At 34.4% G+C, this 14,315-nt stretch overlaps 3 protein-coding genes across 10 annotated transcripts in view; 1 reads left to right on the top strand and 2 right to left on the bottom strand.

Moving 5' to 3' along the window:
• LOC148956525 (uncharacterized) overlaps positions 1-1,097 on the top strand; it is a 161,671-nt gene extending 160,574 nt beyond the window's left edge. For all 8 annotated transcript variants that reach the window (XM_089085779.1, XM_089085801.1, XM_089085762.1 and 5 more), the window contains one exon: positions 909-1,097. In XM_089085779.1, the coding sequence (XP_088941905.1) occupies positions 909-1,025 (117 nt within the window). In that variant the 3' untranslated portion in view covers positions 1,026-1,097. The remainder of the gene's footprint in view (positions 1-908) is intronic.
• A 3,014-nt stretch (positions 1,098-4,111) lies between these two features.
• On the bottom strand, positions 4,112-5,357 carry PGAP5 (Per1-like protein PGAP5). The gene has a single exon (XM_089085736.1). It carries the CDS (start codon positions 5,355-5,357, stop codon positions 4,284-4,286), a length of 1,074 nt encoding a protein of 357 aa, XP_088941862.1. The 3' UTR covers positions 4,112-4,283.
• Positions 5,358-5,366: 9 nt separating this feature from the next.
• Positions 5,367-14,315, bottom strand: part of LOC148956523 (EKC/KEOPS complex subunit TPRKB-like) — a 36,040-nt gene continuing 27,091 nt past the window's right edge. The window contains exons 3-4 of the mRNA XM_089085749.1: positions 13,585-13,707; positions 5,367-5,765 (exon numbers count right to left, since the gene is read on the bottom strand). Coding sequence (XP_088941875.1) covers positions 5,367-5,765; positions 13,585-13,707 — 522 coding nt within the window. The remainder of the gene's footprint in view (positions 5,766-13,584; positions 13,708-14,315) is intronic.

The raw sequence follows: 14,315 nt of genomic DNA, 5'->3' as shown, positions 1-14,315 counted from the left end.
GTATTTCAAACAATAGGCTGTACGAAAAACGTGGTTCAATACCGCTCTCTAGGGCTATAATGAAAGAAAGGTTGAAATGGTTAGGGCACGTTGTGCGGATGAAGAATTGCCGAAGATTGTTTTTTTCGACCAACCGTATAGAGCTAAACGGAAAGCAGGTCGTCCTCGTCTGGGGTGGGAGGACGTCATAAAGAAAGATTTAGGAAATGGGAACTTTGTGGGAGGGTGTAAAAAGGGAGGCTTTGAATAGATTGGGATGGAGGAGGAACGTGCTCAGCTGTGTCGGCCTCAGGCGGCTTGGTGCTTCGGTGAGTTGTTAGTAGTAGTAATAGTAATTTTCTTTTATAGGTTATATTGTGTGTCATTATCTTACTAAGAATATGGAGGTTAATTTCCTATAAAAAAAAGTTTTAGGGTTGGTTCGTAGCTTCTGGACATTGAAAGATCTTTTCCTGGTAAAACTGCCTAAATACTTATTGAAAAATACTTAGAGTAAGTTTGACATTAGTAAAAAATTTTAACATACAGGAGCTCATGTATCGAGTTTGAATCTGGTACCTCCTGCCTACCTTACTACTAGAGAGACGTCTGCAATAACTTTTAAACTTATTTCTTTTTAGACAATTGAAGAATTGTTTTTTTTTTATACAATTGAAGTGATAATACTAATGAAAAAAAGCATAGCCTACCGTCTGAAATTTTTGGACTCAAAAGTTTAAATTATTTGTTTCTCTTTTTTTTTGAAGTAAGCATTAATGAATCCAGGTCAATACTGTTTCATTAATTCAGTTGCCTTATCTTTTTAAAATCAAAATAATGGACATGGAACAGCCTCTTTTTAACTACTAATTGTCCTAATCTGAAAAGTTATGTCCTTATCATTTTTTTTTTACTTTTTGTCTTTTCAGACTGAGAAGTTAGTTGCTGCTGAAAGTGTTGTCCAAGAACTATATATGGAAAATGTGATGTTACTGCAAGCTTTAGATTCCGTGCGTTCAACGCTATCAGTCACAGTGTGCATGTGATTAGTGAGAAACACGTAAATACATTCCTTCATACCTGTATTCTTTTTTTAAATATACTTGGAGAACACAGAAACACAACTTAATGCTTTACACTTTCATTGCGAAATGGGAATTGAGCAGAAGGTGGCTGACTCGTACATATCTCCTATAATGAGAAAATCAAAAAGCACATAAATCCACCTGAACTGCATTGTTTTTTGAATTTTTTTTTTCTTCACGGACACGGAACACGGAACTGTTACGATAGAACTGTTTAATAGAAAAATCCATTTCAGTAAAAATTAGCTATTTGAGATATGCAAGCAGCAGCCCCTTTTTTTTCTTTCTTCTTACAAAGATTATATATTAAACGGTGTGGAAGTGTGAAAATAAAAACGGTGGCGATCGAGTGGTATTCTAAAACTATTTTACCAATGTTGGTTATAAAAAACACATTTTCCCAGTTACAAGTTAGGTTCGATACAACCTTCCTGCGAAAAATACGAATTCTTTCTTAAAATTGTGACCCCTTCCGATCGTTTTTGTGACAAAGAAATGTCAAAAAAAAAAAAAATAATCTTATCTTACCAGTCAGAGGCCAAAGAATTTGTTTTGGATGGGTCCCAAGAATTATTTTGTGTTACTAAGAATGTGTTGATCAAATTTATTTCCTCTTGCAGTACGGTGCTTGACTTGACTACAGTGAAGTCAGCTATAGTTCATGACTAGTTACTTGGACTTCAAATGTTTCTGTCAGTGGATTTGAACAATTGGAGACAAAACTTTATCTAAATATCTTATAATGTCAACTATAGTTCAGTTAAAGTTCCAAGAGATCAAAATCAACACGTACAAATTTCTAGCAGATATTACCTTTTAGCTATGAAAAGAACGAGAATGATTATGTAATTCATTATTAGTGGTTCATTTAAGTAGGGAGCCCTCCTGACTTAATCTAAAATACATTTGAAAAATTCAAGGACTAAATGTTTGATGATTGCAGGATAGCTTCTAATTACGCCCAGCGCGCACATTTTTGGCTTGCACTCTTTTTAAGCAAAAATCCCTCTTTGTGGGCCTTGATTTGCACTCTTTTGAGAAGTCGGCAGTTGGCAACCCTAATCAGTGCTCCGGCAGACCTTTATTAGTTTGTTGGAAAGAAAGTCAAAAGGTTCAGGGGAGAGAATTCCGAGAAACGATTAGAAAGTTTAGGTAAGTAGAGTTTATCATTTGGAAGTAGGAGAATCGAAAAGTAAGTATTTTACTTCCAAAATAAGTAGAACCCGAAACACTGAACAAAACTAAAAAAATAGCTGTTGTCCCGAGACAAAGGTTAAAAATCACCCATGGTACAACTGACGGCAAGCAGCCAATCCTAGCCGTCATAGGGTGTAACGTAAAGCTGGCGTCCAAAAATGTATTTTTAACAGGGATGAGTCATCTTAACTGTGCAACTACTGTTCAAGCTTCATTAAAGCGAAATTTTGATTGCCAAAGATTCTCCAAATACTTCCTAAATTAAAATACCACTGAAAATCATATCTTCCGGTAATCCGATTTCATTGAAGTCAATTTCAGGAAGATTTCCATTTCCCAGGTCCAGGATGTATTTTGCAAATGCTTCTTGTTCAGGATCGACCTGCTTATTTTTTGCTAAGAAAAAATGTTTGAAATACTTCCAAAGATGACTTTTCTTATTGACAAATCATGTGTTTCACTGCGGTTACTTCAGAGTTGAAAAGGTAAGTACTGACGGAAATCACCCCAGCAACCAGAAATTTCCCTCCAAATGGCAAGTTTGGATTTGCGGTGGACCACAACAACTGATCCATATTTCGTATACAATACTTGGGTAACATCGGTGTTTCGTCAAGTAGGAAAACTTCCACTTTAGCAATTTCTACAGCTTTGTGGGTTACGAAAGATCCAATAAGTCAAAGGATGTGCAAGGCGTTCTTCAATAGCTTCATTAGGATGTAAAAAGTACATTTGACCATATGAAATTGGTTCAAAATCACCTTCAGTGGCTTGTGATGGATGTGCTGTTATATTGATTTTGTCATAAATTTTCCGGCTACTTTGAAGCTGAAAACATTAAACATAACGGCTATCGACGATTTGATTTTCGCGATGAGATCGAACAATGAAAATCCATATACAGAAATCTGCCGCGTCTCGGTTCCCGGAACTATATATATATATATATATATATATATATATATATATATATATATATATATATATATATATATACATATATATATACATATATATATATATATATATATATATATATATATATATATATATATATATATATATATATATATATATATATATATATTATATCATATATTGGATAACGACTCCATTTCACTGTTTTGCAACATACAATGTTTGCTGTTGTTATGCTCTAAAATTTTATAGAGTTCCTTTTGTAAAAAAGAAATACATACAGAAATTATTTTGTATTTCAAAATCTTTATTCAAGAACTTCTTTCCCTTCTATAATTTATGGAATAACCAAAAAAGCAGTAATCACATATTATTTAATGCACCAGGATCAGTAGAATCCTGGAATTACAGATGAAGTAACAGCCCGATGCTCCGACTCTAAAAATTGCAAGAATTGCCGACGACAGGAAAGATTTGCCGAAATTAAGGGAGCAAAAATTTGGCTTGCGTCCCAACGAAAGCACTTGTACGATACGCTTTTGTTCTTTTCTTTTATGCCGTTGTAAAAAGAATTTCCTCCCCATACAATAGATTCCTGTGTACCTGGATGATTCAGCTCTTGATAATCCAAAATTTTGAAGTAAAATAACAACTCTATCGACCCCTTCAGCACACAGAAATAGACTGGTTTTAATATGTTTGAAATGAGCACTTTTAATCAGCTTTTTTAGTTACTCGGCCGACTCTTATGAGGATTTGTTTGAGTCTTTGCTGCACTTCACAGCGCTCCGTGCTGTTATCATTGAAAGATATATTAGGGAAAATTAAGATGGGAAAATGAGGATTTCTCTAATTCTACCTTAATTTCCGTGGTTTAAAAACAACATTAATATTCTTGCATATTATTGCTGTGAAGGTTTAAGATTGATCTGTATGTTGAACGCGTTTAATAGAAAGTGAAAGTTGAAGCACAACTGATCGATAGGCTGAAGCTGAATTGAACATTAATAAGTAGAAACTAGACAAAATTCATAGACAATTTTATTTGTTTACAGAAGGTTTGAAGCATTGCTCAAAAAGAAAACCCCCTTGCCTTTATTGAGTTCAGGCACTTTTCTTATAATTTTCCAGATATTTGTTTACCCATTGCCAAACTTGAACAAACAAAATAAGCACAAGTCCGAATACATAAATGTATATTACAGTTGATTCCCTTGGCATGAAGCATTTGTTTATATCAATACTCTTGGGGCTAATTGTCAAAAGTAAAAAATTAGGATCGTTTCTATTCCGCCAGCTGAAAGAAGCAACGCTCCATTCAGAAATATTAGCCAAATGAGTAACATTACATCCATGATGTGTATGTCCACTAAAAACAAATCGAGGCTGTATTTCATGCAACAAAAGTTCCGTAGCTTCACGGCTTAAACAGTCCCATTTTTCACGGAATTTCACAAGTTTTTCATCCCCTAATGCAACATCTGATCCTTCGCAGATTTTATCCGACTCCCGAAAAAGTGGGTAATGCTGGAGGAGAATAGGGGGTGAATAGCTATCGATGAATAACTCTTGAGCTTCTTTGCAGTTCAAATTTTCTTTCAAACATCGGAAGGCTTTACCCAATTTACGCAATTCCCGTTCTGCAGAAGTGCACATCCTGCATTCATCTCCTTCCATGGCAACACTGTTTACCAGAACAAAGTGGTTCCCTTCTATTGAGATCAAATCTACCCCTTTTTTATTGAAAGCAGTTTCAAATCTCTTTGTCAAATAAGGTGTAACTGCATAATGAAACCCAATATCATGATTACCAGCAACCACCTCAATCCTGATTTCCTGCGGGACATAAAATAGCGAATTAAAACGCCTAATATAGTATTCAAACTCTTCGTCAGGGCACCATTTTCCTTCATCAAAAACATCCCCCAAAAAGAAAATAACTTGGGGGTGAAACAAATTAATTGCTGATTGAAAGGATCTGTGCATTTGCCACTCCCTTCTCAGTTTATCCCACCAGTGACCCAGCCGGGAACCAAGTAAATGTGTATCAGCCAACATCATTACTCTTAACTTATTTTCAGTATTGGACGGCCAGTCACACCTCCACAAAACCACATAATATATCAAATATTCATTGATTAGAAGCAAAAACAAACTTCCAAATATAATGATCTTCATCTTTACTATTTAAAAATTAAATAGTTCCTTGCAAGACATTCGATTCACAACAGCTTCGCGCAAAGATCCAACAGTCAGTTCATTCGGCTTCACTTTAGAAAGGCCCAACTTCCAAATATAATGATCTTCATCTTTACTATTTAAAAAATTAAATAGTTCCTTGCAAGACATTCGATTCACAACAGCTTCGCGCAAAGATCCAACAGTCAGTTCATTCGGCTTCACTTTATAATACTTAGTAATTAGCTTTAAGTCACTGTGCAAAGGTAGACTTGCTATGTCAATAATTTCCCATTTAATTACTTCTATGCTTTTCTTCAAGTTTTCTCCTGTTGGGTCATCTACAGTTGCTATCAAAACATATTCGGCGTTATCCGAAAGTCCAAAAGTTTTTAGCGCATTACCAATCTGAAAAAGTAAAAATTCAAATAAATTAGAAGCACATACATTTTATACATATAAAGGAAACAGAAAGATAAGAAATGCATATGAAGCTTCGCTCGGCCCCTGGTACTGGTATGTATATCCTTGGTGTGCACGATGTCATGACAATGAAATTATGCGAAATTCCCATAAAAACAGTGGTTAAACCTGCGTAAAACATGCGTTGATTAAAGAGAGGTGTACGGAGGTCGGCACCAACGAATTCGAAGTTTGTCCTTGTGATTTACGTACAGTCATCGCAAACACTGGTCAAAGTGGAAATTGACCTAATTGTACTTGAACTCGCAATATTTCCTCCTACAGACAATTAATTAACGGTTGATTCCGTAATTTAGAGGATGTCCAAGGCGTTCGTCAACAGGATTATCAGGATCAAATAAGTACATTCACCCATATAAAGGTGGTTTGGAATCCCATCGTGTGGTTTGTGTGGGGTATGCCGTCATATTAACTTTGTGATAAACTTGTCCAGCTGCTTTGAAGCTAAAAATATTACGACTATTGATGGTCTGATCGTCGCTTACGTCGAATGAAGCTGAAGCAAAACATGAGTTGGGGGGCTCCACAATGAATACGGGCAACATTTACGGGTACCTTAATTTGCAAATAACACTTCCATAGTTTATGACATCTTTATAGGCTAGTGCTAGACTCTGAGTTGTTGCCGTCCAATTTGTCTGATTCGTTGCCATTCGATATAGAACCATTCAGTATCACCATACCTCAGAACTTTTTCTATGCCTTTTGTTTTAGCCGTTCGGATTGGTCTTGTGGCATTGGATGGTTTAAGCAAAAATTTCTTCAAATTGATTTTTTATGTTGACATTATATTCGATATTGATTGCCTGGAATTCCGTTTCATTGAATTCTGGACATTTGCATCATTTTCGATTGCGATGCGCTATGATTCTCGCCGTTGCTTCATCTAACCGAAGATTTCGGTGTGCAACATTTTCATTTGCGATCCGTTGAGATACTCGTTGTCACATGTTTTCTAACGACATATTTCATTGCGCTTCTTTTCGTTTGCGATTCGTTGTGATGTTCTTTGTCGCATGTCTTCAAAATATTCTGGGGATTGAAATTCATTTCATTGGGATTGAAAGTAACATCATTATCTCATACTTTTTCCATGTCTTTTTCACTAGTTGTTCGGATTGGTCTTGTCGCTTTGGATGGTCCAGGTTCTTGGACAAACTTTTCTTCAACTGGATTTCGTATATTGACGTGTATTTGACTATTTTTAATGGGAGGTTCGCATGGTGTCATGACGCCATCAGTAGAACCAGAGGTTCGATACGATCATCCCTGGGGGAAAAACAAATTTTCCCACAGTCGTGACCTATGTAGATTGTTTTTTCAGGCAAGAAAATTTTAGTGTGCAATATATATACTATCTTTATATGTGAGCAATAATTGTGTATGTATATATTTATTCTGTTTCTTGAAAACGGCTCTATATTTTTCGGGAAAATTGGTATATTGGGATCTTTTCGCATAAAAATAGACCTAAATAAGTCAGAAGTCTAAGAAAAACCGTTACGAACCTTAATTTTGTTTTTTGCAAATGACGTCATGTAGTAAAAATTACAATGACGTAATGGACGTAAAAAATACAATGACGTCATGTAAGTCATGGTATCAAAAATTACAACGACGTTATGCACGTAAAAAAATACACTGACGTCATATACGTCGACATCTTATGACGTCATTCCTCTTATATAAGCCACATATTATTCCAACTGTAGTCAGTTATTTATCCAACACAATCAGTTATTTATCCAACACAATATCTAAAAGAAGACCCAAAAACCGAAAGATTTGCAGTTGCAGTTACTATAAATGATGATTCTGTGGATTTTTCAAATTTATGGATTTATTCAAAATTATGGTTTATAGGAATATCTCCGGTATCTCTATTTAGAGCAAAGTCTCTATTTATGGATTTTTTTCAAATTTCAATTGCCTTCCTAAAAGAATGTGGGAAGCCATTTGCTTCAAATATTAAAGTTTCCTCATCAAAAAGAACCACAAGGTCTTGATTTTCGATAATGTAGAGGGCCAAAGCAGATTCAATATCCTCATTTTGATTTTAAATTCCACATCTCAGAGAAATATTGTACTCATGCCGTCTTTTCCCCGGGAGCTGGCGTTTGCCCTCCCTCGGAAAATACCTCCACGGAATATTCCGCCCTCACCACGGAAAATTGCTCCCTATTTCTCCCTTGGATAATTCCGGACTTTTATTAGAAGGGAAAATGAAAATTCTACTCTCCTGGTTAAGTCAGGAGCAATCGTATTGCATTACCTAAGGGAGAGACGATGGGAGGGTGGAGGTATAAAATGATATATAATCCTTAGGGCCATGTCCAGGACTTTTGTTCCTTTTTTAGGGGGGGGGGTGCTTCAGAACAGGCACGGTCACTTGAACCAGAATCTAAGTCTGAAGGAATGGAGCTAGATTTGCAAGCAAATCCTGTTGAAGACAGTCTTAATGACTGTGAAAGTGACTGAATGTTCCGCTATTATTACCCAGTGCTTAACTAATCAAAGTGTTACAAACTTCTGTTTTACATGTATTTGGTACTTTTATAAATAAATGAAAAATAACATGTATGTAATATGAGGAATGTGACTGAATGCGGCTGTTTAAGGCTGTTACGTTAACATTTCTTAGATTTAAATGTAGAAAAAAATGAATAATATGATTTTACTCTTAAATAAAAGTAAATATATATATATATATATATATATATATATATATATATATATATATATATATATATATATATATATATATATTTTTTTTTTTTTTTTATATATATATATATATATATATATATATATATATATATATATATATATATATATATATATATATATATATATATTTTTATGTACAAAATAGAAATCTGAAATCAGGCACTGTCCAATTGCTGAGATATTACTCTAGGCACAAGATTACCAAAGGAATAAACTAGACAGTTAATTCAGTTGATGAAACTCCAGATGAAGGGGCGTTACCTTTTTTAAACCAAGAAAATTCGGAATCATTGAAAAATTTCATTAAAAGCTGAAAGTGATGCTGGAAAAGAAATGCTCAACTGATCTTGTAGCTACAGGGCAACTCTAACACACCAATTTTACCCTGTATTTCCTAGGGAGTACCTTATTTTGCCTTATTTTACCAATTTTACTTACGGAGTTTTTATTTTACGTTAATTTTACAACACTGACCATGGGTATCTCCCTGATACCTAATACCTATTCTAAACAGAAGGTGTTAAAATGTGCATTTGGATAAAAAGTAATTTTTTTGTCATTTAGCTAGATAATATTTTCCAAGTTTTATGGCAAAACCACTCTTGGGCTTCAAGGTATGCTTTGTCATTTTTACTGGAAATATCGGGTGGAAACCACGGATACACAAAATGATTTTTCAAGGCTATATCCAAATTCCTTTTTTTCATTCTTAACAAATATTTTTCTCGGCACATTTTATTTTATAGCCTTCTTCCAAATCAACTTACATTTATAATATCAATATCAACAATATCAAATTATATTATATAATATAATATCAATATCCAATATCAACAGCATTACGCTATACTTAGCGTAAAAACAAAACATGCCGTGGGCATGACTAAATTTTGGTATTAACAACCGTTTTAGCGAGTTTACCAACCCCACCCATTGGTTTAGTGTTCTATGCCAACCAGAAATAATCTTAAAATATGGTTAAACAAAAGTTGTATTTGAATACACATTTCTTCGTCATATATACTTCATGGCAAAGCAACTTTACAGCTTTTGGACCCCTTGTAATTTTGACCTTGCGTTTTTGCTCTTTTGAAAATTCCTTTTTTTAACCAGCTACCTTTTTTTACAGCCTTCCTCAAAGCCAACTCGCGGTGTTTTTTTTTTTTTTTTTTTCGAGAAACTATTAATCTTAGCCTAAAAGACATATCTCATTGTATCTTAACAAGACTCAATTTTAGTAATGAGCATTTCAGCGAACAAATCAACGAAACTAATTTATTTATGCAAAGTCACATTTTTTTGTGACTGAGCAGTTTAGATTACTAGAAAACATTTTAAAATCATAGTTGCTGCTTCTGTAGCAACCTATCAAAAACCAATCACCAAATCGAAAATTGGAGAATATGTTTTGAAAAAAAAACTGTCTAGTAAGGAAGAATCGCCATTTGAAGCTAATTCCAGAATTGCAACTTATTTCAATTAATTTTAATGGTAAAAGCTTATTCCGAAAAAAAAAAATAGTAATTTCAACATTCAGCCTGAAACTCCACAAAATAGTGTCAGATCGAAAAGAACACTACCCCATTGGAATTTTCATAGCCGGAAACCCATATAGGAGAATTACAGACTTTTATGTTCAGTAACAAGGAAATTCTTTCTTTCGCATCGGAATCAGTGATAAGTTTCCTTTTTTTTACTATCCAACCTTTTTCTCTGTCGCCGCTAGTTGGGCAATGAAACATCAGAGACATCTAAGGATTCATTTGAAGGGAAATTGCTATATCTTCTGCTTTACAAAAGTTGTAAAAATAATAAATCAAAAGTAAGTACCAAAAGTTGACATTAAAATAAAATACAATTTTTGACAAAAACTGCAGCTTCATATAAAAGATGATGTAGCATAAGCATTTTTTGAAAAGTTGCTTCTCTCGGGTACGACGTCACGTTTGAGTGACTCCACAGCCTTATTCCTTGTGGTTCGTTTTATTACTATTTCAACTTGGAACTAAGAAAAGGCCGAGGGCTTTTTGCTGTGTGTGATGAGTACACGATTAAAAAAATATGTTTGCATAAAGGGATGATGTCACAAAGGAGGCACTCGCCCTGAAATTTCACACTAACACATTCTTCCAAATCATGGTTACAGTATCCGGCACAACCTAGTAAAGAATGAACTCTAGCCCATAGTGACAAAAAATTTAAAAAGCACTTTAAAAAAAAAAGTTAAGCGAGGGAAAATCGCCAATCAAACCTGATTCAAGAATGGTTACTATTTTTCGATTAATATAGTCCCGGGAGCAAGGGCTTCACCCAGGCACAGGCACGCGGCAGGTCTGTATATATTTGATTCTCTAATTACGCATTAGCATAATCGTCACGTTATTCTTTAGTGTAAGTCATGAGGTGTCAAATCTGCAACCTCATTTGAATTAAAAATTCTGGCGTGAATTCAAATCCTCCTTTCTGTTGTTGCACCAAAAAGTCAGCCATTTTATATATTAGTGATTTATTTTCTCCTGGCACTCGTTGTGATTCTCACCGTTGCTTCTCTTCTAACCACAGATTTTGATTACGACTCGATGTGATCATCCCTGTCGCTTATCTTCCAACCACTTTGTCCATTATTTTCATTTAGGATTCATTGTGATGCTTGAAGTTGCATGTCTTATAGCCGGAGATCTCGTTTACGCTTCATTTTCCTGCATCATTACCTCAGACAATTTTCCATACATTTGCTTTAGCTGTTCGGATACATTCAAAATCATGTATAATTTCGTATAACGTCATAGATACCAAAAAAAACTTTCCTGGATTTTCCCTAGTCATTATATTTTTGCTCTAATTGCGTTGTTATTTGATTCAGTAGCAAACAGGACTGTCCCAATGCCTATTACCTCTGAAATATCAAAATTACGCATTGACATACTAATCGCTTTATTCTTTAGTTTCAAATCCTCGGGTGGCAAATCAGCAATTTAAGTCGAATTAAGAAATTCTGCGTGAATTCAAATCCTCCTTCCTGTTTATTCTTTACAGGCGCTAAAATAGCGCGTTCTTTATTCAATTTTAACTTCTGAAATATCTAAATTACGCAATAGAATTGTTATCGTCTTATTCTTTAGTTTTAAGCTACATTTTCTTTTGCAATCCAATGTGATTTTGCTGTTTCTCGTTCCATGTTTCTGCAGCTGTTCAGAGTCATTGGTCATGTAGTATAATTTTGCGAGTCTCATAGATACTAAAAACCAATTCCTCCTTCCTGTTTATCCTTAACAGACTCACACACGCAACATTAACACGTTCCTTCGTTCCATTGTTATTTTGCTTTTTCTTCCAACCGCAGATTTCGTTACGCAGCGTTTTCGTTTGCATTTCAATGTGATTTTTGCTTTTTCTTGTCCATGCCTTTTCCTTTAGCTGTTTGGATTCATTTGTCATCTTTTGTAATTTTGCATGCGTCATAGATACTAAAATCGATACAGCCTCCCCTGTGTAAAAAATGATATAATTTTTGCTCTTTATATGTTTATAAATGTGAAGTCACTCATATGATCTTTTTTTCTGGCATAGATTCAATTCCTCTTTCCTGTTTCCCGTTCACAGACACAAAATAACTTCATTCCATTCAAGGGTTGTTAAAAAATTCAGGCGTGAATTCATTTCCTCCTTCCTGTGTATCTTTGCAGACGCTAAAATAATATGTTTCTTCATTATAGTGTGAAAAATCAGAAATTTCAATTATATTAGGTAATTCTGGCGTGAATTTAATTTTTTTCTTCCTGTTTATCCTTCACAGATTCACGCACGCTAAAATAACACGTTCCTTCGTTCCATTGTAATCTGTTTTGTCTCCTAACCGTAAATTTGTGCAACACTTTGGTTTATAATTCAATGTGATTTTTTCTGTTTCTTGGCCGATGCCTTTTTCTTAGCTTTTCAGAGTAATAAGTCATAGATACTAAAAATGATACGACCACCCCCGGGGAGAAAATGACGTAAATTTGAAATGTATATAAATGTGACGCCATCTACATGATTTTTTCCAAAATTATGGCTCTAAACGATTTTTTTCAAACTCGTGAGCTATCTAGATCGTTCAGGACCTGGACAAAGAGAATAGATAAAGGAGACCTGTTTTACTAAACAAAATTCATCGTTAAATATAACAAACTATATGATGTAACATCATTTGATGTAACACTTCGCTATGCAAAAATAAGTTTGAGATACATTCGCGTGAATAAATCTATTGATCAATCTATCTATCATTATTTTCCTTATATAAAAATCTGATTTCCAACTGACTAAATACAAATAAACGAAATTGAAATATTTAAGAGATCGGCCTGTTCTACTAAAATTTTGAAATACAGCTAATGTGCCCAGTACTCCTTTTTTTTTACATATCTTTAATGTGTTAGTACTTTCATGTTATTTGACATGATGAAATAGAATTTTCTTACAAAAGAATTTTAAATTTTCGGTCGCTATGGGCTAGAGTTCGTTCTTTACTAGGTCGCGTCTGATGCCGCAACCATGAGAAGACAAGTGCCGTTCCTAAGTTGGAAAAAAAAATCTAAAAAAAATAAATAAAAACAAAATATAGCTGTTATGCAAAACAGCAATTTTTGGATGATACTAAGCAATTTACAGTGATTGCTTTTATGAAGTTTCAAAATTATACTATCATTTCTTCTCTTCGCCGAATTTAAAAGACAGATGATATATTATGGAGTTCTGCATATGGTAGTGTCGTTTTACAAAAAAAGTGATCTAGTCATTTACTAGCCTGTATTATTAGATTCTATTAGCGTATAAATTTAATAGCCTATAATGTACTAATCTTTTTTATGTCAAAGCCATACTATAGTAGCACTTGCAGAAAAAAACAAGATTTACAACCATTCCCTGATAACCCCTTTCAGAGAATTATGGAAGAGATACGTTATTGATTTCGTGCGTATTTCCATTTTATCGACAAGCTTTGTCTATAGTGTGGATCGGGCATTAGACATACCTTTCTATCAGGAGAGAGGCAATACAGAATTTCGGTATAAATACTTTTAGTCTTCAATTGCAAATTAGATCTGTTCTTTAAAGCAAGTGCAACAGCATGCTTGAGATGAAACTCATCAATTACCTGGAAACAAAGAAGTTATTAGAAGGGTTCTTGAAATAGCATATCAGTGTCAACACAATACTTTGATTCAGGAGAGTACCATGGAATTGGCTGGTGCAGTAATCGAACATAAGCAAATTTTTTGGATGATCTGAAATTTGAAGAAATACACCAGGAATTCACATCTGACTGGTTTTAGCAGATGTGATTTACAATAAATTATGATATTGTGATCATTTATATTTTATGTTATTACTTAGCGCTTCTTCTTTTGAAGTGCTCCTGCAAACGTCATTATCGGATTGTTGCATTTGTTTAGGCCACATAGTAAAAATATTGATATCATACATGCGCATAGTTTTATTTCAAAAATTAATCTGGCTTTTTGGAGGAATGGAGACCATTTGCAAGCCAAATATTATTAGCTCATGGATAATCGAGAGTTTGTTGTGTTTTTGTTCATTTATGTCTGCTTTATACAGGATGAACGGTCGTAGGTACTTAGGGGGCTTATTCAATCGGAGATTGAAGGTTCTAGAGCAACCAAAAGCAATAAGAGGGCACGCCATCTCTCCTGTACCGTTTATGCCCCTGAGCATCCCAGTAAATCCCATTTCCTTTCCCATTGA

The sequence above is a fragment of the Artemia sp. Qi Xiang Cuo genome, chromosome 1, assembly GCF_049724085.1.
Source record: "Artemia sp. Qi Xiang Cuo chromosome 1, ASM4972408v1, whole genome shotgun sequence".
Lineage (NCBI taxonomy): Eukaryota > Metazoa > Arthropoda > Branchiopoda > Anostraca > Artemiidae > Artemia > Artemia sp. Qi Xiang Cuo.
The sequence above is the reverse complement of the archived record's forward strand: the minus strand, read 5'-3'. Positions and strand labels throughout refer to the sequence as shown.

Coding starts and splice junctions, on each gene's coding strand:
- PGAP5 (XM_089085736.1), bottom strand. CDS start 5,357: ATGAAGATCATTATATTTGGAAGTTTGTTTTTGCTTCTAATCAATGAA.